The 25,447-nt window shown below is 43.4% G+C and overlaps 1 protein-coding gene across 3 annotated transcripts in view; it reads right to left on the minus strand.

The window, feature by feature from the left end:
- Positions 1-10,141: 10,141 nt before the first annotated feature.
- Positions 10,142-25,447, minus strand: part of LOC139620033 (paired box protein Pax-7-like) — a 63,422-nt gene continuing 48,116 nt past the window's right edge. For all 3 annotated transcript variants that reach the window (XM_071475158.1, XM_071475156.1, XM_071475157.1), the window contains 2 exons: positions 16,658-16,925; positions 10,142-13,229 (listed from right to left, as the gene is read on the minus strand). In XM_071475158.1, coding sequence (XP_071331259.1) covers positions 13,114-13,229; positions 16,658-16,925 — 384 coding nt within the window. In that variant the 3' untranslated portion in view covers positions 10,142-13,113. The remainder of the gene's footprint in view (positions 13,230-16,657; positions 16,926-25,447) is intronic.

Here is a 25,447-nt window from a genome sequence, read left to right on the forward strand (position 1 = left end):
ATAGACAGGAAATAAAACCATGATTTTCTAATTCCCCCTTGTGACCGTGTGTGTAACTGAACATCGATCCTCCTGCTGCACCAACAGCCTCATCCCGACTTCATCCTGTGCAAACTCTTTGCTGCCCTCCAGTGTTCCTGAAGTGATAAGACAAAAAAATAAAAAAAATAAAAATACAGAAGCCACTGAACTGTTCACTGTAAATATCTTATCAGAGGAAAAAGACTGAAGTTTCAGTCTGTATTGATTTCACAAGTTCAAACAGCTCCGACTCTGTCTTCTGTCTGTTGTCACAGTAATTCAACTGTGATCATCAGGCTTTTTCTTCTGTCGAAGCACACAACAGTCACAACCTGCATGACCTTAATAAATCCATCCCTCTGATCAATATCTGTTAATATGTCTCTACCTGTTATTTTGTGAAATGGTACGCCTCCTACCCAGTGTCTGTTTGATAAATACACCAGATGTGTCACATCTGCACCTGTAGCACACAAGGAGTGTGACATGAAACTTGATCATTGAGTTACTCTCATCTGTCCACAGAGTTAAACAGCACCTTTACTAACCGATTCATCACTAAGAAGAGGTTCAGGCTCTTTATAAACCCTCCAAACCAGAGGCACCATGGAGCTGGAGGTCTGGGCTGTTTGACGCTTGTCGTCCTGTCATTCTCTGTCTAATAAAAACCAGAGTTTTTAAATAAGCAGCCTGACCTGGTGGCTCTGCTGTGATAATCTCAGAAAACAATCATCATCAGCAAAAACTCGGAACAATTTCATTTTGTCCTGTATCATATTTTCAAATATTTAAAATGTATAATTTACATAAGTTGTTTATTCTCCTCCTTAAGGGAACAGATATAATAGTCATAACATTTATGTCATTATGTAATTACTCTCCTAAAGATGCACTTAGTGTCATCTCACAGCCGTACTCTTCTACCTTCAGTCATGATCAGTGTTTGTGTCTCTCATCACATAATCAAGAGTAATAATACAACTTCATTCAGTGTAATATACTGGATGCTTTTCAGAACAGCTGTCATAAAGCTGCACAAACACAACAGGAAATACTCACAGTCAACACACAAATTCAAATGATAAATAACATGAGATAAAAGCTGGGGGGCTCATTGGAAGGGAGCAGGACACATTCAACAGACTTTTTAAATCCGACCTCCACCACCAGCCCACAGGGAGCTGATAAAATCATAACCACATAAAGAAGCTGTGCTCATCAGGTGGAAAAACATAAAATCAAGATTTTCAGATAAAATAAAATGACTTCAAATAAAAGTCTTATTAGAAATGTATCATGCATTTAAAAGAGCTAACTTAACATTAGCTGTAAGAGACAGCTATAGGCAGATACATGTAAAGGTTCTTGCTGGTTTTGTGGTTCTCTCCAAGAACAGTTTAAAATCTATTTCAGGTATTCAGACACTCTGAGATCCACAGACAGAGCAGGGTCGTCCGAGGTTAGAGACAAGACGTTTGTTCCTCTTATGAAACTTATTGACAGTAAGAAAAATACAGAATAACACCAGGTTTATCCTTCAGGTAATGAGGTGTTTATCAGTGCTTTGGCAGCACTGTGGGCTTATTACAGTAAAGAATATTACAAGTAAGAAAGATAGATAGATAGATAGATAGATAGAGAGAGAGAGAGAGAGAGAGAGAGAGAGAGAGAGAGAGAGAGAGCACAGCTGCTGTTTCAGCTGAATGAATGAAATAACATTTGAATGAGACTGATTTCACTGCCAAAATGGTGTTGACTGGACAGACATTCTGCTGCTGATGGGAAGAAAAACATCATCATCTCTCAGTTCCCTCCCTCTCTTTCTCATTACACAACTCTGTGATATGTCACAACGTCACAAACATCAACACACACACACACACACACACACACTCGTACAGTACATTCGTGCATACATCTGTGCGTGGGAGCAGTGCCTGGGTGTTGGGGGTGGGGGTGTCTCAGCTGTTGGGCTTGTCAAAAGCCTGGGAAAGTGGCATGTCCCCCCTCAAGGTGGCCTTGACTCCCCGGTCCAGCCCGCTTGCCGCTTCCCTTCAGCCCTGACTCATGTCTGAGTGAAACCTGAAGCCGTGATTCTGATCATTTTTGGGGGATGACGGTGTGCTGGGACGGCGCAGCAGCACCGGAGGTCTTAAACAACCATTTGGACCCAAACACAAGAGCTTTTATTTGCCAGTGATTCATGGGAAGTTGTGAGGGTGTGATTTTACAAGGAACTCAGCTACTTTTAAAATGACACCATGTGCTGATGATGGGAACTGTCAGGAAAGCGATTTCTTAAAGACGAACTACACACAGAATTATTTATTTATCACATCATCACTTTTGTGATGTTAATACAAAATATTGTACAAATCGTGTGTGAAAACTCCCCAACAAGCCTCAGAAGCTTGTGAACAGGGGCCCGGACACGGTACAGAATACAGTTTCAGCCACAGGTTACCTAAAACCTAAAACCTAAAACCTAAAACCTAAAACCTAAATAAAAAATAACAGCAGTAATAATAATAATAATAATAATAAATAGCTCAGTGGAGTATCCAGTTCTGAAGACCCCGGCCTTTCAGGGAATAGGGGAAAGAACATTATAAAACCTGTGCATTTAGGTTTCCGTTTCTTTCCCTGCTGTCTTCACCTGTTCATGTTGCTGATGCTCCGCTGTGAGCTCGGTATTCAAAGACGCGACTCCCTCGTCTCAAGAAAAGCTTTATTTAAAACACACCGGCCACAGAATGATGTCATTCTTCATGGTGCGTTTCAGAAACACAGAGTACATGTCTGCACAGGGTCATCACTGCAGATAGGGGTGAGAAGAATTAGCATAGCCATTGTTTTCTCCACTGTCTTCTCATGTACCATCAACTCTAAATTAATCTTTTCCTTTTTTTTGAAATTGAGTCACCTCTCTCTGGTAATCCTGTTTTTTGAAATCTCTCATAGTCCACTGCTGTGGCAGAGTGATTATCATAAAGGCTTCTGATCTTCAAAAATTAAATTTACCTCCCAGGTCTGGAGTTTTCTCATCCCAGCTGGATACGGCGGATACCTCTGATGGAGCCACAATGGAGGGTGGGGTCACACCATCTCTGATATAAGACTTTTGTAATCCTGAGCTGTGGTGTACATGAAATCCTGCTGTAATTGCCTTCCCTCCCAAAGGCAGGTCAGTGAGAGCGGAGGCAGTCACCGTTCTCGAGGCAGCTCACAGGGACAATGGAGGGGATTTAGTTCCTATGCAGATTCTCACACGTGCTGAATATGTTTAGTGCAGGTGATTTAGAAAAGTCTCTGTTCTGACAGTTCACAGCGAGCCGAGCCTGACAGGAGAGAAGGCAGGAAATATATGAGCTGAAGCGGACAGGCTGCAGCCGGAAACTTCCTGCACGTGTGTGTGTGTGTGTGTGTGTGTGTGTGTTCTTCTTGTGCTTTGTTGTCATATTTGGACATATTTAATTTCACATACAAACCAAACACCAGTCATATTTCTGTTATTTTAAAACACAGAATCCTTAGAAAATAAACATAATTTCAAGGTTGAGAAATCCTCACTTTTTTTGTTTGTTTTTTTATTTACATCATCATCATCATCATCATCATCTTATGTGTGTTTTGGGAAACTTGACTAAAAAGCTGTTGGTGGCATCACTGCATCAGTACAAAGTAAACTCAGTGAAAAGCATCAGGTCCTGACTGAGACGGATCCAGAGAAAAGAAATGAGAATGAATGAGAAGAGAATGAGAACTGCCGTGATTAAAAATGATGATGATTAAATGATAAACAGTTTACTGAGCTGCAATAATATTAATAATAACTTTTATTTTTGTAGTAAAAAGAGCAGAACAGCATAAATAAAAAAACATATCATATATCAACATGATGCAAAATGATCTGATGATAAGAGAAAAGGGGCAATAAAATATATAAAAAACAATAATTAAGGATAAAACTATATATCAATAAAACACATATCAAAGATTGCCAAAGGCAAAGAAATGTGTTTGAAGGAGAGATTTAAAAGGAGTTAATGAGTTACAGCCTCTGATTTCAGCCCGGAGAGAGGTCCAGGGGGTGAGGGGGGGCTCTAATAGCAAACGCTCGGTCAGCCTTCGTCCCAAACCCTGACCCTGGGGGGCTCAGCAGACCTCCTTCCACAGATCTCAGTTCTCTACTGGGCACATACTGTACCATGTCAATAAGTCTGAGATGTAATTAGAGCTGATTAAAGCCTTAAAAGTCAGTGATAACATTTTAAAATCAATCTGAAATCAGGGAGCCGGTGTAGGAGGATGATTGTATGTTTGTTCCAGTAACAACGAGCAGCAGCAGCAGTTTGAACCAGCTGGAGACGGACGACTGAGGCCTGAATCAAACTGAGAGAAGCTAAATCATGTACAACACTGGATCAAAAACCTGTGTCACTGTGCAGTGATTCTTTGTTTTAAAAAGAATCACTGTCACAAACCTAACGATCACATCACTAATACTCCAACATACACGTGTGTTCATACAGACACAGATTCACACTGGATTCAGAGCTGCACAGCTACTGGTTCAGAGGATCTGGGCCCAGTTCATGCTGGACTGTTGACTTGTGTCTGAGTCTGCATACTGGGGCTGCAATTTGATAGGTGGGCTGGGTGAGGTGGAGGGTGGGGGGTAGGGGTGGGGGTCCTCCATTATAAACCCGGCAGAAGCTGCTGTTGCTTTAAACATCATCCATGTGTTAATGCATTTTGCAGAGTTGCAAACCAACGCTCCTGCTCTTATTGCTCCTCTATTGTTAGCGGTTTAATCGAGAGCATCCACAATCCGGTCCCCGGTGGCTGAGGCCCGCTTACACATGTACGTCAGGCCGTCAGGCCTCCTGTGATCTTGCTAAGAAAGCAACCGGAGTCTCAGGACCAGCGCTCCACTATCACAGTGAAAAGGAGACTTAAGGACACAGGCAGGGAGCACAAAGAGCAGAGGGATAGAGCTCCTCAGTGTGTGTGTGTGTGTGTGTGTGGCTCAGCATCCTCCAAAGTGGGGAAATTACTAAAAAAAAAAAAAAAACTAAAGACCTGAGACATGTCTTGATCTCAGTATTTCCAGAGCGCTGCAGATCATCGGGACTGAACCAGTCCTGAGGCACCAGCTGAGCAGAAAGAAAGAAAGACGACACTGAGGAGATAAATGGAAGAAGCCACGTGTTCTGTAGAGACCAGGTTTGTTTCCAGTCTGGAAAATAAATCTGAGGTCTGTTAGTCACAGAGCAAGGTTTTAGATACAAGACATTTTCAGAGGGTGTTGACAGAAACACTGAGGTGGATCCCGTCTGACGATCACAGATCTGATGGAGGGATCCATCCTGCTGATAAATCAAGAAATCTTTTTTAAAGGAATTTATTTTATTTTCATTCTTTTTATGTTCACCTGTTGTCTTTTATGTGCTGTTGTCTGACCCGAATTACTGTACATTTCCTTTGATCAATGAATAAATAGAAAAAAAGAATAAATAAATAGAGAAATCTGTTGTTTTCTCTGTCTGACAGATGACCAGACAGTATCAAGATCAGTTGCTGAAATTTCCCAGGACATTTTTTAGAAGGTCAATAGCTACTATGTCATCAATATTAACTGTAATTAATAAAGCAGAGACACAGTTAGAGGCTCGACCTGTAAATTTACAATAATGAATGAATGACGAACTCTTTCACCTCTAATTTTAGGTAAACTCTGAGATTAAAGAAATGAAAAGAAAAGACATTGTTGTATCATCATCATCATATATATATATATATATATATATATATATATATATATATATATATAATTATTAGGACAAATTCTTTCCAGTTTTATTCATTATGTTTTTACACACACACACACACACACACACACCTTCTTTTTTACAGGAAACAGTGACAACAATAAATCATTATGACACATATCACATCTGACTTTCAACACAGATGCAGAATGAAAACAAAGAAACAACCAAGTGTAAAACTCAGCCTCAGTTTGAGATGATGGGACTGTGTGTGGTGTTTGAACCACTGAGCCTGGAGTGAGCAACAGAGCCCGGTGTTCTGCTGCAGGTCATTCAAGTGGAGGAGAGGAGAAAAGGAAGAGAGAGAGAGAAAAAACAGGATGAGGAGAGGAGGGAAAGAGAAGAGGGGAGGATGGGAGAGAAGGGGGGAAAGGAGCATGTCACCCCCAGCCCAGGTAAAGCTCCTCCCTCTGACCTTTGGACATGACCTCACCTCTCTACGGGAAGACGCAGATTTCTTCTATGATCAGGTGAATTCCTCTGGTTCTATCAAGTTCACCTGCCTCCCTCTCTCTCTCTCTCCCTCTCTCTTGATTCACCCAGCTGCTCAGGTTGCCATGTCTGAGGCCAGCAGGTAAACTTCCCCCGTGTCCACGTTCAGGATCTGTCCTCAGAGAGACTGATCTGTCCGTAAATCTGTGGGACAGTTGCTGGGATTCAGTTAATCACAACTGAAAGGTCTTTCTCTCCTTTCATGCATCATCAAATTCATACATATTTTATTTTGTGACTTGGTGTGTATCCTCATCTCTACATCTTCTCTAATCAAATATCTGAAGAGTGAAGCCAGTGCTGAAGAGCCTTAAAGCTTCATCTATCTACTGACCATCAGGGGGCGACTCCACTGGTTGTAAACAGAGTCTGATTGTAATGAAGTCTATGGGAAAATGTCTCTACTTCTCACTTGATTTATTACCTCAGTAAAAGTTTTCCTGATGAGTTTATGTCTCAGTCTCTAGTTTCAAGTCTTCAACACAACATGATGTTCATTTTTAAATTATGGTCCATTTAGAGGAAAATAGACCATAAAGCAGGGGATGCATTAGGGCGGGGCGACTGTGTGACTGACAGATTGTACCACACATGGTGACCTGCCTGACAATCAGGATAGAGGACGGAGCAGGTCAGCTCCACCCCTCACTCCTCCTCAGCTCCACCTTCTCCTCCAAATATGGTTTCTTCTGGTTTCAAAAAACCAAGATGGCGACAGACAAATGACAAACTCGAGGCAGCTCCCAAACCAGTGGGTGACGTCACAGTGGGTTGACACTTGGTAAAGACAACAAGTCGACATATTTTAACATCAGACATTTTTTCAGTTTCTAATAAAATATCTATATTTGAGCTTGAAGCCTTGTCTCTGTTGTTTTTTACAAAATCATCTATGAAACTGAGCAGTTTGTTCCATAAATGTGCATAAAATAATAATGAAATAATAAAAGTGTTCTGCTATATGAAAGGTTGTATATTAATACATATAATGTTCCCTTATCTGGTCTGAAATGTAGCAACAGTCACTAAAACAGTAAATACAGTTGATAAGTGATGTGTTTGTCGTAAAGCCGAGGTTTGGTGGCGACTGTCGGCTCAGACTGAGGCTGATTGAGGTCCTGGTGTCGGAGCAGAGAGGTTAGTGAGACACCCAGATTCCTCCTAGCTTAATTTCAAAGTGCCACTGGAATGAGGAGATTAGAACGAGTGGGGTGGTGGGAGTGAAGTGTGTGTGTGTGGGGGGGGGGGACAACAGAGGTTTCCACTGCTGCAGTGAGACATAAAAGAGCCCGGACTTAAGGAAAACCCTGACACTAAATGAAAGACGAGGAAGGTGACAGCAGCAGGAGCTGAGGATGGGTGTGGGGGGAGGAGGGATGGGGTGGGGGGGGGGGGCACACCACATCTCACTTTCTTTTGTTGTGGGGGAAAATGAAATCTTTAAGCTAAAATATGGAGGAGCAGGAACAACAGCGGCCAACAACAGCAGCTGGGGAGGAGGGAGAGAGGGATCGAGCAATTTATTTCACATTTATTCTTCTGTCTGCTTCACACTGCTTAAGCACAGTACTTACAAGCTGATATTATTAGCCAATCACAACAATCTGTCTCCTGTAAGCTGATTGTAGAAGGTGCAATCCCCTCACTGTGGTGATCAGACAGCTGGAGCCCAGGTACATAATGTATCCTGGAATAATTATGGGATTTAGGGAGATGTTAGGCTTTGTAAGTGCTTTCATTGTGACAGTGTTGAGTGTTTGACAAAGCGCTACTCCCAGCGCACAATACCCTCGGGCTCGCTGGGTGGGGGGAGTCCAACTTCTGCAGACGTGTCCTTTAATCACTGCATTCTTCCTGTCACTTTCTGTTCTCAGTGAGAACGTTGGTGCTGACCACAAATACACTTCAGTCTCCTCCACGTGTCAATATTATCTCCTCGTTAAAGCTCATTTCAGACTCTGCTGTTTAACTCACTAAACTACTTTGGTGTGGAAAAATGTGTCGTAAATAAAAATTCATCTGTATGAAAGCTACACAAGTGGAGTGTTTAAATACTATTGGACAATGCTAACATCTTACACATTAGAGAAGTGCGGAATAAAGGTCCAACATAATGATGAACTAAACTCTGAAATACTGAAATAACAACAGTGTTACAGGATTAAGGAAAACAAAAGTATTTTATGTTGTATTTTATGTATATATAGTGTTGAAGCCAGTTTGTGTTTGGTCCCATGTGATTGAAATTCACTAAATCCAACTCAGATAATATAATATAATATAATATAATATAATATAATATAATATAATATAATATAATATAATATAATATAATATAATATAATATAATATAATATAATATAATATAATATAATATAATATAATATAATATAATATAATATAATAGTTTAATTTACACTTTTATTAAGTTTTTATGGTTTTCACAGAGTCAACATTTAGATTGGTCAGTTTATAAATTATGTCTGTTTGCTGATGTCATTTAGGGATGGCCTTACGGTATAGTATTTTTATGAGGCTTTTATTTTGAAACCAGGCTTTGTTGATTGAGAAGCCTCTGTTGGAGAGGCCTTGCTGACTTCAACATAAAGTTACCCATACAGAAGAGTAATAGATGACATATACTGTATGTCCCTATGTCGCCACATGTGAAAATAATTTATAACCTGCACCCCATCACATCTACACCGCAGTCACCTGTGGACACCAACATGAAGTCATTGTCATAGTTTCACCACCTTGTTTGATTAAAAAAAAAAAAAAGAAACATAGAAGAAATAATTTATATTAATATATGTCAACGATATATATTTAATTCATATTGAGAAGGTTATTAAAACAACATACATACAACAATTATTATTATTTTTAAATGAACTTCTCATTAATTTTAAACATGTCTCAGACTTTTGGACCCTGCTGTTTATAATATCAATATATATTGACAGGTATTGGGATGGATACATATTTATGTAACATATGTCTGCATAAGCTTACAAACATAAACACATATTTGTGTGGCTCAGAAATATGTTTCCAATTTCAAATATTTTTCATATATAATTTTGTCATTTTTTAATTCATATCTCTATATATTAGATATTTTTATGGGTAAGTGGATTTATGGAATTTATCTTCTTCATTTATTTTGCAGTAAAATCATTATTCACTGTGTGTTGTCAGTGTAGCTTTAACACTGGTACAATAATGAATAAACACTGTGAAATGTACTGTATTTGCATCACAGCCTAATCTTTGAAAATTGATAAACTGTCGTTGGCCTTTCATAGTTATGTTTGCTGATGAACTGCACACAGTAAAAAGGGGAGACCAGTGCTGACTGGTCATGTTTCACACTAATTTCTCTTTTTCCAGTAGTTAATACTATAATGAATTATTATTTACAATTCCTGTAATGAGCACAAATTGGCTTCAACACGCAAACTGCTGCTTGCAGCTATTATTTTTAATAATAGTTCATTATTATTATTATTATTTGTTTATTTTTTATTATTTAATTTTTTACACAGTAAATAACCTGTTACCCATTACATCATCTGTTTTAGCATCTTTCAAGTGTCTGCAGTTGATTTCTAGACTAGATAAAATAAAAACTACAATGATGGCGGAGCCTGATGACGGCCTCCATCCACCCTCCACCCTCTGGCAGGAACTGAACCTGGTGCTTCATACGTCAGATCTCAAACATGACTCAGTGAACTTCCACTGCTCAGACTCCAGTGAGCTCAGTGTCAGTGAAGAGCAGCACAGCCCGGTGGTCTTGGTCCAGTTGTAGAGCTTTAATGAACAGACAGTTACGCCAGTGTTACAGTGACACACCAAGAGGCTGAGGGAGTAAATGCCAATACAAAATTCTTACTAGTCTAATTCTTCATACAGGTAGAATAAATTATATTACACACATGCCAAACAGAACGCAGAACAAAACAAGCAGAGCAAGGACCAAGAGGTAAACAGGAGGGGCGGGGTCAATCAGCACGTCTGTACATTTGATCCTTAATGTTCTCCTTGGTTTGTCGTCAGTGAAAAAATATATATACACAAGGTAGAAGGTTAACACAGCCACCGTCCACAGCGGTCCCATGGCTCTCAGAGGGATGGTGTGATAATGAAAGAGGCAGTGATGGCTGCCCCCACCGTAGGTTTACATGGACACCAGCGTCCTGTGGGAATGTCATCATCTTCACGAGCCCAGGATCAAACACTGAGCATCTGTCTGGAATGGCATCAAATACAAAACAAAGAGTGACAGAAAAAAAAGAAAAGAAAGAAAGAAAGAGGACTTTAATAATGCAGAAGCAGGTTTGATAGTTCGTGCCCTGATGATGCTGGAATGACGTGACAGGGGAATGATCCTCGCTCTGGTCTCCAGTCACAGACACAGCTCCGTGTCTCTGGGCCGTGCAGTCAGGAGGACCGGGGCGACGAGGAGCTTCCCTTTGGTCGGTGCAGGTGATGAAAGTGAGTGTGGCTGCTCTTCACACTCAGCCGTCATCGAGCTGCTGCAGTTTGTAGTTTGTACAAAATGAGGAAATGGCTTCATCAGCACAGAAAGCTGTAATTCCTCTACGACGGGTCAGAATGATAATTTATCTCTGGATACATTCTGAGTGGCAAATGTTTGGATTATGAGTCATTTTAATGTCTAATACATAAATTCTGTTTCCATAAATTCTTAAATATTCAGACAACACCAGGTAAAAACACTGAGCCTGTTTTAACTCTTTTTTTATTGCTGTTAAACTACTGCAAATGAAACGCAACACTTCCTGCAGATAAAAGGGGCGAGTTATGTTCTTTGCTGCAGGCTTTTAATTTGAAACATCTTTGCAGGAAGTGTTGAGTTTCGCTGACACAGCAAACCGACACCTGTCCTGGAGGCTGTTTACTGCACAGTGGGTGCACATGACACTGGGCTGATCAGGTGAACAGGTGAAGGTGGAGAAAGGCAGAAGCAGATCAGAGGCTTCGTTCACTCAAACATGATGGATGGAAATAATCTGACATGAGCCTGTTTCAGAGGAAGCTCGTCCCTGTAGGTGAGGTCACAGAGGTGTAGTGCAGGAGCGCACCTACGACGTGCACGCACATGGTTAAACTGCAGCTTGTGTAACCACGGTTCCTACAGTGTCACATGATCAGAAGTTAGACTCTATAATCAGTTTGATCATGTTGGGAATCGGACGCAGCGTCAGTCACACCTCAGCTCAGTAACATCAGACGACACCGTGGTGCAGCAGGTGAATCAACACAAGTGGTTTGTGTTTGAATTCATCGGATCGAAATCGGATCTTCAAACCCCAAAAAATGTTTATAAATTTCAGCCAGATTACGTGAAGTGTGGATATTTTATTTCATCGTGCTGCGCTCCGGCAGCACCACACCCACAGTGACACACTCTCCCGACTGAAGCTGAAATCTGTGACCATCCACAAACATACTTCAGTCATCACAGGCAGATTACGGCAAGAACTCACTGATAAACATGATGCAGGTATGTGAGCTTTTAGTTTGATGTGTTAACAGAAAACATTTAGCTGGTTTGAAAGAGGTGAAGGAGATTCACCTGTTAACTAAACCAAACTGTTACAGAGTCTCATCAGAATCCACCAGCAGGTGAATCACTGACGCTTGTCGTCGTGTCACCCAGTGGGTGTTTTCATAGATACATGTGAAGACGTTAAATGAACTGGAATCAAGAGAAATGAAATGAATAGAGAGGGACTGTAATGACTGGTGCCAGGCTGGTGGAGAGAGGTGGAGAACGTCAGCTGCTCCACCTCCAGCCACAGCCGGAGCTCCTCAGGACGTCTCGCTGATCAGAGGGACTGAGGCGTCAGAACAAAGACAGCTCCCGAGGAACGGCTGAATTAGTCCTCATCAGTCTGCTGCAGAGGTTCCTCTCCTCACACACACACACACACACACGCACACGCACATGCACACTGATTCCTGAAGGCTGACACTTTTTTATTTTTAAGCTGCCAATATTTTGTCTGTAAAGTTGACTGATCTGCATGGGTTCAGAACAGCAGCTGACACTGTTGCTGTTGTTGTTCCTGTTGTTCCTGTTGTTGTCGTTGTTGTTGTTGCTGTTGTTCCTGTTGTTGCTGTTGTTGCTGACCTCCAGTGGTTTAACTTCTCACCATCCAGCTGTGATGTTGTGTGTGTTCAGTAATACACACATGTGAGTCTGAGGTAGCATCCACGAGCTGTCTGACACCAACAACGTCAGAGGTTGTGATTCCTTCAGGTGTTCAGACCGACTGTGACACACTTTGACTAACTCTCTGAACGCACTCGCCCAGGGGGGGGGGGGGGGGGGGGGAGGAGCTGATCAGCTGTTTCAGTGTGAACAGACGTTTTAGAAAACAACCTGAAATCACCTGTGAGTCTTCCTCACCTGTAAAAAAAACATTTTGAGATCTACTACACTTCATAACAAACACCGGCCCCAGGTGAGGGGTCACATGGTCACATGGGGAGAATCTCCTGTGGGCTCGTTTGGTCCCGTGGGGAATGTTTAAAGCTGCATCTCTCAGTCAACTCTGGAGAGACACTAAGTGTAAAAAAGCTAAATATCAGCGTCATCTTTCTCTCTCACACACACACACACACGCACACACACGCACACACACACGCCTACTGGGAGATTTGTGTGGATGGTAGCAGGAGGTGCGGGTTGTGCTGGTGACCAGGTGTCCTGTTGTTTAAAGGTGTGAGGTGAGAGCTAGTAGGCCTGGCCCGTCTCCACCTGCAGCAGTCCCAGTACGGCGGAATGGTCGGCCAGTTTCACCCGGCGCTGACTGGACAGCCCGACGTTCTTCGCCAGGTAATCCACAGCAGCTGTGGGAGGGGGACACAGGAGCAGGTTAATCAGGATCTGCTGGAGCCACCGAGACTCACAAAGCACCTTAACTTTTCTCCTTAAGTATGACACTTAATTTCTCCTTAGCTGAGAGAGCTACTTAAGGTTGTTGGACAGAATCTCTTAAAAGGTTTCCTAAGTTAAGGAAAGACGTTAAGTTAAGATACAATCAGAGGTGTTTCCTTCAGTATAAGACCAAGATAAAGAAAAATCTTAAATACTTAGGTGAACATTTTCAGGAAACCTTAAGGAGAAGAGTTTTTATTTTAAAGGAAACCTTAAATCAGACTTTAAAGAAAATCTTAACTGTTTTGTGCAACGGCCCCGGACTCTTTATTCACTCTGGTCTGATCAAAAATATTCAAGATAATAAAAAACTGAATTTGTTTCCATGTTTAGTTTCACAGGACAAACTCAGACCCACCAACAGAACTCACCACGTCGGTGTCAGTGCGTCAGTCCTCCCTTAGTAAAGGGATAATTCAGCCAAGGTTGTGATCGTTAAATAAAACTAACGGAACAACGAAAACTAGATGTGAGAAAACATTTTTGTTTCCTGAAGTAAAAACAACATTTCTTGAGGATGTCTGGTGGCAGCAGGTCAGTGTGTGTGTGTGTGTGTGTGTGTGTGTGTGTGTGTGTGTGTGTGTGTGTGTGTGTGTGTGTGTTATGTATTGACCCAGTGACACAGTGAGACTCACTGTGTTTTAATGGTTTGTGATCTGGTCCTGCTTAATGAGCCAGGTGTGTTGTATTGTTGCAGAGGTGTTTGTTGTTCAGTCACACTGACTGACAGGAGGACTCTGTGTCTGACAGACAGACAAAAGCAGCCTCCGCAGACAGACAGGCAGACAGACGGGCAGTCACCAGAGTAACCGGGCTTCTGGGAAAAGCTGGCGTTAATGCTCAGCACATTTCTCCCTCGCAGTCGAGGATGTTGCCCCTCCCTGGTTTAGCTGGTGATAACTTCTCTTTTATAGGGCAGCGGAGAGGAGGGCTGACAGCAGATGTGAGGTGACAGGGTGTGTGTGTGTGTGTGTGTTCAGGCTATTGGGGGGGGTGATAAGTAAGGCCTGTCAGTTAGGATGCTAGCGTGCACAGAAAGGAAGCTGTCACTCTGTGCTGAGGACTGAGAGAAAGAGGAGCACCTATGGGTGGGCAGGTCTGTCTGCCAAGGTGCCAGTCACCCAGACAGCTAGTGGGGGAGCAGAGTGTGTGTGTGTGTGTGTGTGTGTTTGTGTCTCACAGGGGTTTAGCGAGGCCCTCTAAAGGAAGCTGTTTTCCCTGTCAGCCAGGTTTATACCTTAAATCCCTGTTGAGCAGTCACACCGAGAGGCCTCTGCCTCCGAGATAGAGCTCATCTGATAACACACACTCAAACGTATGCACACATGCACCAACACAGGTGCGCGCACACACACACACACACACACACACACACACACACACACACACACACACACACACACACACACACTGATGCCTCAGCTACTTTGACAGTGTGTACTTTAATCTGTCAGGAGCTTCCTGAATTAGAACAAGAGAGGAGTCAAATGTCTCAAGTAAACTGTTAAACTTGTCTACAGGAGGGGTGGAGGTGGAGGTGGAGGTGGGGGTGGGGGTGGGGTTGGGGTTGGGGGGGGCAGCCTCACAGATATTTTCTTATAGAAGCGTGTTTCAGTATATGAAGCACTGAGTCCTGTTACTGTGATGTCACTGATCATATTGATTATCAGACACAGTTGAGGTTTAATTCACTTAGAGAATGAATTATTCTTTAATGTCCAGAAGGACGTAGCTGCGTTCTCCACCTCACCATCCACATCCTAATGTGATGTAGTGATGGAGTTGGGGATTGATTAGCTGGGAGGTAGACGGAGTCAGGCTCTGCCAAGATGGTGATGACGAACGGCAGCTACGTCCGTTTTTATTTACAGTCTATGAGGCTGAAGCAAACTGTGCACATACAGTCACACTGACGCTGAACTAACCTGCAGCAGCTCATTCAGTGCTAACACCTGGTGGCGTGGGACACTAGTGTCCGACAGTGGTGACACGTCTCTGCGAGTTCGGCCTTTGTGCTGCATCGAGACTGTTCAGTGCTCTTGGCCTCATCAAGAGGAGTTTATGAGGTAAAAACTGAACAACAGTCAACAGTCCACGAAAAATAAACTGCGACAGAGGCAGAGACGTCGTGTGAAACATGCTCCAGTCTGACAGGAAGTAAAAAGCACCGGCTGCTGAACTGTGTGGGCGACACCCACAGGGAAACCTGCTCATGTTTCACCCACTGTCACTGTGAAATATATGAACAACTTAAACCTTCTTCACTTTCACACTGATGCCAGGCCGATAACGCCTCAGCTGCTGTCAGTCATCTGTGTATTTGTTGCGCTCTGGCTGTGTTGATAGTTATTGTTTTGTTGGAGAATAGATTCATGAGATTAAAAGTGTAGATGCTGTGACACAGTGTGTGTGTGTGTGTGTGTGTGTGTGGGTTCCCTCGCAGAACCTTAGAGAGTTATCACAGCAGCAGCTGATCATCAACATCATGATGTGAGAGCAACACATTTCTATCTTTTCATCAACAAAGGAAAACTGACTTCAGCCCAGTGCAGCCGAAAAATATAACCATCTCCATACGAACGAGAACGTCTGACCCACACAGGATTTATCATGTCCACAGTGGTGAGGTCCAGTTCTCTTCACTGCTGTGAACCATTTACAACCTGGACTCAGAGTAAATACAGGTTCAGCAGCAGCTGTGGATCCAGCACAGATCCAGTCAGTCAGGCCTCCAGGCAGAAGCGACCTCAGCGTTTCCACTGGATTCTGTTCACCTGTGTTCACCTGTGTCTCCTCCTGCTCAGACCAACCTGGAGCAGAGGATCTCAGACCTCAGACATCTCCAAAATCCAGCACACTTCATGCACAGCTGGCAGCAGGGATCCAGACACATGGATTTATCAGACTCTGACCTCGTGTGCTTCTTCAAACCCAGTTTCATATTTGTCTAATGAATGAATATATAATATTTGTGGAGTTTGAAGAGGAGAAACAGAGCTGCAGACATTAAATCTATTAAAGAGTATTTTGCTTCCAAATAATAAAAATAAATCTGAATTAAATTGGATGATGTTTTAGCTTTTTTGTCTGAGACGAATACTTTAAAACTAAAGCCAACATTTTACGTTTAACTGTTGAGCAACTTTATGTTGAGATGTGTTGTGAACTAACTGTGATCCAGCCTGGTGTGTGTGTTAAATAAACACAGTGATCTTTACGTCCGGGGCAGGAAGCAGCGAGGACGTGATGTTGTATTTGTCCTGAGTGTAACTGAACCGTGTCAGTGACAGAAAGACAAACAGACAGAGTTACATCTAAACGTTGGACTAGCAGGACTCACTCTGGCCGTACTGGCTGTACTGGTAGCCGGCAGCTGCCACAGCCGAGTCCATGCTGTAGCTGGTGGTGCTGTATGTGGGGGGGCAGTAGGACTGGGAGGACGGCAGGCTGTCCACCGTCTTGATGGAGGCCTCGGTGGAGCGGTGGCTGCAGCTGGCGGAGATGGCGTTGGATGGAGAGGAGTCCAAGGCGCTGTGGAGCGGCGAAATGGAGAAGTCGTGCTGCGGCTGCGAGGAAACGCCGCTGGGGTTACTGAGGATGCTCATCACCTGCAAACACAGAGAGGACGCCATCAGCAAAACAACCTCCTCTGAAGATTCATCACACTGCGTCAGCAAAATGTCATCATCCAACAACGATCCCTCCAGTCTGACAGAAGCAAACATTTTCCTTTTCATCGTAATGATCACATGACTTTTTTTCAAGCTCTGCCCTCAGACAAACAGGCAGGATGGACACAAAACAACAGGTTGGACAAACTGATTTGGAAGAAATGAAGGTGACTGAATTATTCCCACACTCTCTGTACAATCAGTACAACAACAATCAAATAATATTCTAACATGTTTTCTTTGTTCTGGGACAATAGTTTTTTGAGCCATTAAAGGGTCTTGAAGACGTGGTTGCTGTGGTGATGGTGGTATAGCATCAGCAGAGACAGAGGGGCGGAGACAGACAGAGACTCAGGTAGAGAAGCACAGAGGGCGATGACGCCCAGGATCCCTGCAGGTGTCAGAGCTCGACTGGGGTGAGGAGGTGAGGGGCTCCCAGCAGCCTAACACTTCTATTCAGGGCAACAAGGAGGTGGCCTGTCACTGCAGAGCAGCCCATTGTGCTGCTTGAAAGTGGAAATTATTCAAATCTTCATATTTAGCATAAGCTCACTCACATCAATTAAAGGCGCCTGGATTAGGGGGTGAAATATTTGGGCAACTGGAATAGAAGAAAGCAGCAGGGTTCCTCCTGGTGACAGAGGAGCTGAGGAGTCTGAGCTGAGGGGAGAGTCCTCCGACTGTTTCTCTGCTCGGCTGAAGTCACACAGCTTCACAGACTCAGGACAGTGTTGATATAACTGATAATGTTTCTACTTCAAAGAATTGTTGTCTTTGTTTAACATGATCCACAGAGACCAGTGAACCCAGTCAACATCTGTTACTGGGAGTCAGAGCGAAACCAGAGCTTCACTTTTACAACTTTTTACTGAATCTATGCTGAACTGTGTATTTACGCCATAAACAGCTGAACAGTCCAATGGTGTTTTAAGATATGGGCAGCCATGGAACGGCATCTTGTCGGGGGCGAGGCAAAAAAGTGATCCGTTTTCTATCGCTCATTTCCACATCACGTTAATGATGTGTCCCCGTGTGGGTCTGAGCGGGCGTGTCTTTACTGGGCTCCTGGGATTATTCTTATTATTATTCTATTCTCTATAGAGAGAGAGAGAAAGAGAAACTATTTTTGTATGTATTTTGTTGTTTACTTTGTTATTTATGATTGTATATAATTGACGACTTCAAGGAAAACAAGAAAGGTCAGGATTTAGATGACAATTTAAAATGTATTTAAATGTGTCTGTCTAGTGTAACAATCAGGTTCTTTTATGTAAGTTCATATATTTGTGGGATGAAGGATTTGTGCAATGCAGTAGTTTGATTCTCTATTTTATTTAGAGGCCTTCACTATTTCCTTTCTATTTGTGTAGATTTTATTTCGGTGTTTATTTGCTCAAACCGCCAGTGGAACAGTCAGATTCTGATTTCATCTGTTGGGAAATGTCACTTTCTAACGACACACTGCTGAGTGAAGCTGGTGAGAGTTATCAGACCTCCCACCTGTCACCTGTCTGACCCACAGTCCTGCTCTGCAACAGCATCAGTGTTATATTCTCCATATCAGCTTTTCACTGAGAAGAATATATTCACCTGTAACTTCACTGTAATCACTGACATTTACATTAGTGGCTGTGATTTCATTACAAAGGTAACAGATTACAATTACATTTACTTTGTAATTTAATTACATAATCCTGTTACATATAACTAGTTAATCCCCAACACTGGTTTTCACTGAAGCCTTATGGGCACTGAAATGACCACTGTCTGTTCACTGCAGTCAAACATCTGCTACAGAACAGCTGCAGTTTCATCCAGCTGCAGGTATCCAGGCTCAAACTTTGCTTCCTGGTATAAATAGTTTGCCCAATAATCATAATCAGTCACAGTCGTTATGTTTGTGTGGATACTGGAAAATCCCATCAAACGTGTTAATGATGCAACAATAGAGTAATTCATCATTCACTTTGCTCTGCAGTTTCGTTTTTATGGATGTTGAACATAAGGAGCTGGAGGAGGAGGAGGAGGAGGAGCCGGTGAGCACGGCTCTGACCAAAGTAGCTGCTAAATGCTACAGGCTGCAGGTTCTGTTGGTGGCATCACAGCAGAGCAGAGAAGACCAAACTCTGATTTACTGCGTCTCTGTCTGAGAAATTCTAACTAATTTGGAAAAAACAGTTGTAAGACGTGGAAGCTGCTGTTCACATGAGGAGTCTGCAAGAAAGATGTTATAGACAGAGTCAGTGAATGAGCTGTGGCCTCATCTTTAAAGACAACATGTTTTCTTTCTCTCAGCCCTGTTTTCTCCTGAGAGCTGAGGCAACAACAGACACATGATTCATCCACAAATGGCAGAACAGTGACTAAGCAGCAGCAAGAAGCAGTAAATGAAGACATGTGAAGTGTAAATGGACACAATACGCATTCTTTTAGCTCAATAAACACTTCAGATGAATGGTCTGAATGTGTTCTAATGAAGCCTGATGTTGTTTGTGCTCATATCGGAGGAAACCCTCCTTTGCAGCTGCAGCACACTGACAGCAGCCCAGAGCTAATGCACCGCATCTTCCACATCCTCAGTGCATTTCACCAGGACAATATCCACCAGTGGTCCACATGTTTGTTTTTTTTTACAACAGGATGCTAAAGTGTTTTCACCAGGTGTGAACCCCTAAATGTATAAAGTAAGTCAAGGTGCTGAGGATTGTTCACCTTTCAGACCACAGAGTGCACCAACAGGATAAAGCAGTGATGTTGCAGCAAATCAGGGTTCAAATCCCAGCCAGGGATTAACATGGAATGAATGTGGGAATTATGGGAAAAGCAGAGGACCAAAGTCTACAGGAATAGCAGCTGGACGGGGCTAGATTTGAACAAATCAGAGATCACAAGAAAGAAGGTGCCATCGAAGCTGGAGATCAGCAGGCTCGAACACAGAGGGAACACCATGGAGATACTGGAGGTCTGGGTGCGACTCCCCCGGCTCACTGCCAAAGGTGGCGAAGAGAGGGAAGGTGATAAGGGATGAAGTTACCAGAAGGCAGGACAGCAGGCAAGTACCTGGGTATCCCACAACCAAATACCTTCAGGCAGCTCAGCTCGCTCTATTGTTCCATCCAGTGCAGGACCCTGAGAGGGAGGGCGAGGATTAGCGAGTGTCAGAGCCATGATCTGGGATGAAACAGGGAGCATCCATGAATGCAGCAGGCAGCACAGGGAGGAAGAGGAGGAAGAGCATCCGATACAGTAAGTGGCTGATTCATAGAGACAGGGGTCTACCACAGCAGACGGGACCCAAGCTGCAGGTTGTGCAACGATACCCCTGAGTTGAGCACATGCATCAGGGTGCGAGGTCCCAGACTGACAAACAACCAGACCTAGTGTTGGAGCAGAGGAGGGTCCGGTGTGATCGGTCCCAGCTGACAGCAACATCAGAGAGATGGAGCACAAGAAGATCAGGAAGTACCAGGGGCTGAAGGGACAGTTCAGTCCACAGCGGTCCCAGTGGTAACCGGAGCATTAGGGGCTGTGGCTCCAGAAGATTCCAGGTACAACATCTGATGTCTCTGCCATAGTCATAGGAACAGCTTAGACACTGCACAGTCTCTGTCCAGAGGAACAGCTGAGATACTGCCAGGAACCCTCAAACTCCCAGGCCTCTGGTGGAGGACCCGAGCTTGAGGAGGGCACACACCACCACCACCACGCAGAGATGAGAGCAGTGATTTTTATATACATATATTCTCCCATGTGCCTTATTTCCATCTCAGGAAGTTGGCAACACGACAGGAAGTACTGATGCATTTGGGGCCATGTAGGCACCAGTTATATGGACGAAACTGTGATAAAGGGACGTTCAGGAAAAAAAACACTACATGTGTTGTATGTGATGTCAAGGTCATCGCAGGATGAAAGGTAGTGAAATATAACACACACACACACACACACACACACACACACACACACACACACACACACACACACACACACACACACACACACAGATAGACAGAAGGTGGATAAGGTGATAAGCCCCAGTGTGAGGAGTTTTTACCAGATGAAGAGATGAGAGGAGAACAGAGGTGTCCAGATGTGCTACAGTTATCTCTGGTCCTCAGCCTCTCACTGCACCAGCACTGACCCCACATCAGCCCAGTTATTTATCTGCTCAGCATGGTGCTTAGTTTGGAGCTGAATTTTAAAATAGTGAGCTGAGAGATCATGCAGGGATTTCAGGACACTATAGCAAAATCAGGTACTGTGAGTTAAAAGCTGAAGGCGATGATGCTACAAACCAAGTACTTACTGGATTATCAAACACCTCCTGAAACCCCCTCCCTTCACGCCTGTCCAATATCGAAATTGGTGGGAAATGTGTCAGAAAATTTTTACTAACTTTCCAAAACAGACAATTTGGATGTGAAAGTAGGCAACGTTTCAACATTTTCTCAAAATCCCTTTTTTTCATTCTCCACAAATCTACCTCCATCACTTTTCCCTATGGATAAAGGAGTCCAACACCCTGAATTCCTATGAGGAAGGACTGAAATTATGCTCCGTCAAAATCTGTTGAATATCACCCCCTCTGCACTCAGCTCATTCTAGTTGTTCATTGATCTGTTTTTTCTCTTTAATTATCAAAAGTTTCAGATGCATCATTAATGATGATCATATTTACAGACTTTTTACAGAATTAGTGCATTAATACTTCCAGTGCTGTGAAAAGCTAGAATTACCGCCTCACTGTTGAATACCTCCAACGTATTTCTGAGATATCACCTTCACAAGGCCAGAACCGTGTTGTGTGAGGTCACTGTGACCTTTAACCATCAAAATCTAATCAGTTCATCCTTGAGTTTAGTTTAATTTGATGAAATTCCTTCAAAGTGTTAAGGAGATATCACATTCACGAGAATGGGACGGTACAGACAGACCGATTTTTCAGGTTTCAGGTGTACTCCTACTAGAGAATCAATCAGATCGACTTCATGTTTGGTCACTTCAGTCTGAAGACCTTTGTGATGCTAAACTGCAACACTTTCAAGTCTTCGTTGAACGGCGTGTCCATGGCGGCGAATTTTGATGTTTAGCCTGTTGTTGAATGTAAGTTGTCAGATCTGTCCAACCTTCACATAGTTGCTTGAAGACATTTATGGTACCAGTCAAAGGTTTGGACTCATTTTCCCACTTGAATGGGAAAGTGACCCTGGACTTCCTGTCATCACATCTACCTGCTCACCTGTTTTCTAGGTGCAATCACCTGATCTTCTCTGAGCCACTCACACATCTGGCCCCAGTTTCCTCATCACCCCAGCCACTGTTTCACCCTGCAGCTGCCACCAGCTCCTGTTCAGATGAGCTGTTTATGTTTTCACTTCGGTTCCCATGTTGTCTGTCTGTCTGTCTGCCTGCTGGTCATCCCGTCTGCCTGTTAACCTGTTATCACCTGATAAAGCTACTTCACTGCATCGGCCACCCTGGACTGGTCTCTGCTCACAGCGAGGAGCAGGGTGACACTTGTCTGGAGCCATGTCATACTGTCTGTTGTCTGAAAGTGGTGTTAGAAACAGGGATTTTATTAGGTTCAAGGTTCAAGGTTCAAGGTTCCTTTATTTTCATTTGCATGTTTCCCCATGAAATGAAATTTGTCCTCAGGACCAGCGGCGTGCAGTATTATTACACAGTTTCTCCACCAGAGAGCACTGTCCCAAACTGTCCCATCAGACACATCTCATGGTCACTATTCTGTAATTCTTTAATTCAACATCTGCGATCTATCTGTAGTGAATCAGTTCACAAGATCATTGAGGCGGACTGTAGTCGACAGAAAGGACGATCGACACATCTTTGTCGTTAACCTGCACTACACTACGTAACTGCACCACATCTGCACTAAAGACGTGATGATTTACCTCAGTGTCAGACAGAGTTCTGCTGTGGGCGGATACAGCGACCGGGATTAAGGCTGATGCTGAGATGCTGCTGGTGTCAGACGGGATCTATCACTGTCCTCCATGGACTCTTCAGTCACAGTAATTGGAAAGCACACTGAGCATGTCAGTGGTGAATGCAGAATTCTGATGCAATCCAATGTAATTATGCAATCAGTTTATGCCATTTTACTATAAGCAGATATGAGTTTTTTTTGTCAGAGGCGGTAATCCTAAAAAAAGGCACATCCCCCATCAGTGATGAAGAAAGACATTCAAAGGCATAAAGAAGAAATCTTTAAATATTCAGAGCTGCAACTACAAATAGATGCATTCAGAAGTTGACTGAACGCAGAGACAAGTATCACATCACCTTATCTGAGGAAACAAATTAAACCCAGAGACAAGTGACAGTGACCTTGGTGTGTGTTATCAAAGTGGCAGCTTTCACAATGAAATACAGGAAGTTCTGCTGCTGTGGTAGTTTGTACTGACGGATGCTGACATGTCAGCCCTGGGTACGTTCAGACATCATTTCTGCATCATTTCTGAAGAATCATTCAAAACAATCTCAACTCAAGGTTCATTTACTGACATGTTGTGGAGCTTTTAACCATACAAAACTTTATGGTCTATATCATTAGAAGCTCAGGAAAAAGAAAGTAAGTGGCGCTTGAGTGAAGTCTGTGTATGTTCATGCTTTAATCCCCTCATGAGGCTCTCTGTTGGAGCAGGCAGTGGTGGAGTCCGTGGATGGAAGCAGACAGAACTTGAGGGATGTCAGGTCAAACAGCAGCTGACAGTTCCTGCTCCTCTTCATCATAATGACATGTAAATAAGCAGAGAGATGTCCCAGCTGAAGGCTGCTGACAGCAGGCAGCTTGGTCCTGAAGTCATCACAGAGAGATGGACAGTAACAGGCAGACAGCGCAGTGTGTAGGGAGTACCTCCTTTAGTTACTGACAAGATACAACAGTGTGATTGAAGCTGTAAAACAGGCCCCGTGGTCCTGCACCAGAACCTCTCATGGTACCGGCTCCGTTCAGCTGATTTAAGGCTCATAAAAGACTGAAGGCTCCGTCAGTAACCTCGACATATCACAGCATATCTGAGTGAATGTTTTGTGCGTTTTCTTTTCAACCTTTTATCTAGCATCAGGTCAACACTTCTCCTACGCATCAACCTACAGAGCTGAAACATGAAGCCAGCACTGAAGAGTCTGGCTCCAGCAGTGAGTCAGTCCCCACAGACTCCCATGTTCAAATGTCCAACTTTACAGCAGAAAGAAACATGTTTACAGCCTGGTACAGAAACTGTTCTGGTCTCTAGAGATCATTTCCTCCTTCATGACAACTGTACAGCTGAATTATATAGGACTCACCTGTTCACATTTTATTAAGGACTAAAGTTGTGGAGGATTGAGGGCGTGGCCTGTTTGAGTGACACGTGGGTGAGCGTATGGTTGCCACAAACCAGCATCCATCAAAGTCTCAGCTCCACACACGCCCCACCTCTTAGCTAGTTTTTTGATTGACCAGGGGTTTGGCAGAGTCAGGCACCGCCAAGATGGCGCCGGCTGAGCAGCCCACTCTTCAGAAACCTGTGGGTGATGTCACCACCTCCATCTTTATTTACGGTCTATGATTTCTCCTCCACTGCTCCTTTAGTCTAAAGTGTTTGTAAAAACACATGGTCCTATCCACAGTGTTCTCTGGGTAAAAATATTTAGATCAGATTTTTTGTGTGGGGGCAGGCTAGCTGTAGCTAGCTGTAGGCTGCTAACAGCTAAAACAGGAAGGATGCAGGTCACCAACTCTGGACGGGATGGGATGGTATCACCCTGTGGCCAATCAGAATCAAGTATTCCCTGTGGCCGTGGTGACAGTGTGTGTAAAAACCACATAAATAAGACGTCAGATGTAAGTTTCAGGTTGCGGCTGTTAGTGCGCTGCAGCCAGTCGACGCCTACCATCAATTCAAACCACAGGAAGTGGAGGGGCTTAACACTTCTCTACCCACTCAGTTAGTCAGACAGCACCCTGGGCTGTGTTCAGAGGAACACACTCGGTGATAAATAAAGAAGAATATATCCTACAAACATTCCATCAGTGGGTCTGATTTAAATTCCTCTGCTTCCTGACAGATTTCTTGAGTAGGTCTTTTATTTATTTATTTGCTACAAAGCTCCTCGCTTTGATTCTTGCCAAAATGAAGCAGCGTCTGTTTTTCAGGCGATTTCTAATTAACATCTTACCCCCCCCCCCCCTGCCCCCCTCTCTACTCCTCATTATGGGAATGATGTAAATATATGTGCTCATCCTTTTTGATTTGTTGACATGGGAGCGTGCCAGTTGACAGCGTGCCCAGTCAAAGGGCTTAGTGCTGCAGAGTCTAATAGCAGCTGAGACTAATATTAGGCACCGCGCTCATTGACATTCAGGTGCACACAGCCGTGTCAACACACTCTGAACTGGGGGCTGCAGGAGGACAGGCACAGGAGTAGCGGTGCTTTTATTTGTATATTTTTTT

The sequence above is a fragment of the Trachinotus anak genome, unplaced genomic scaffold (genome assembly GCF_046630095.1).
Source record: "Trachinotus anak isolate AG129_WGS33_773 ecotype Australia unplaced genomic scaffold, CSIRO_AGI_Tana_v1 ptg000004l, whole genome shotgun sequence".
Lineage (NCBI taxonomy): Eukaryota > Metazoa > Chordata > Actinopteri > Carangiformes > Carangidae > Trachinotus > Trachinotus anak.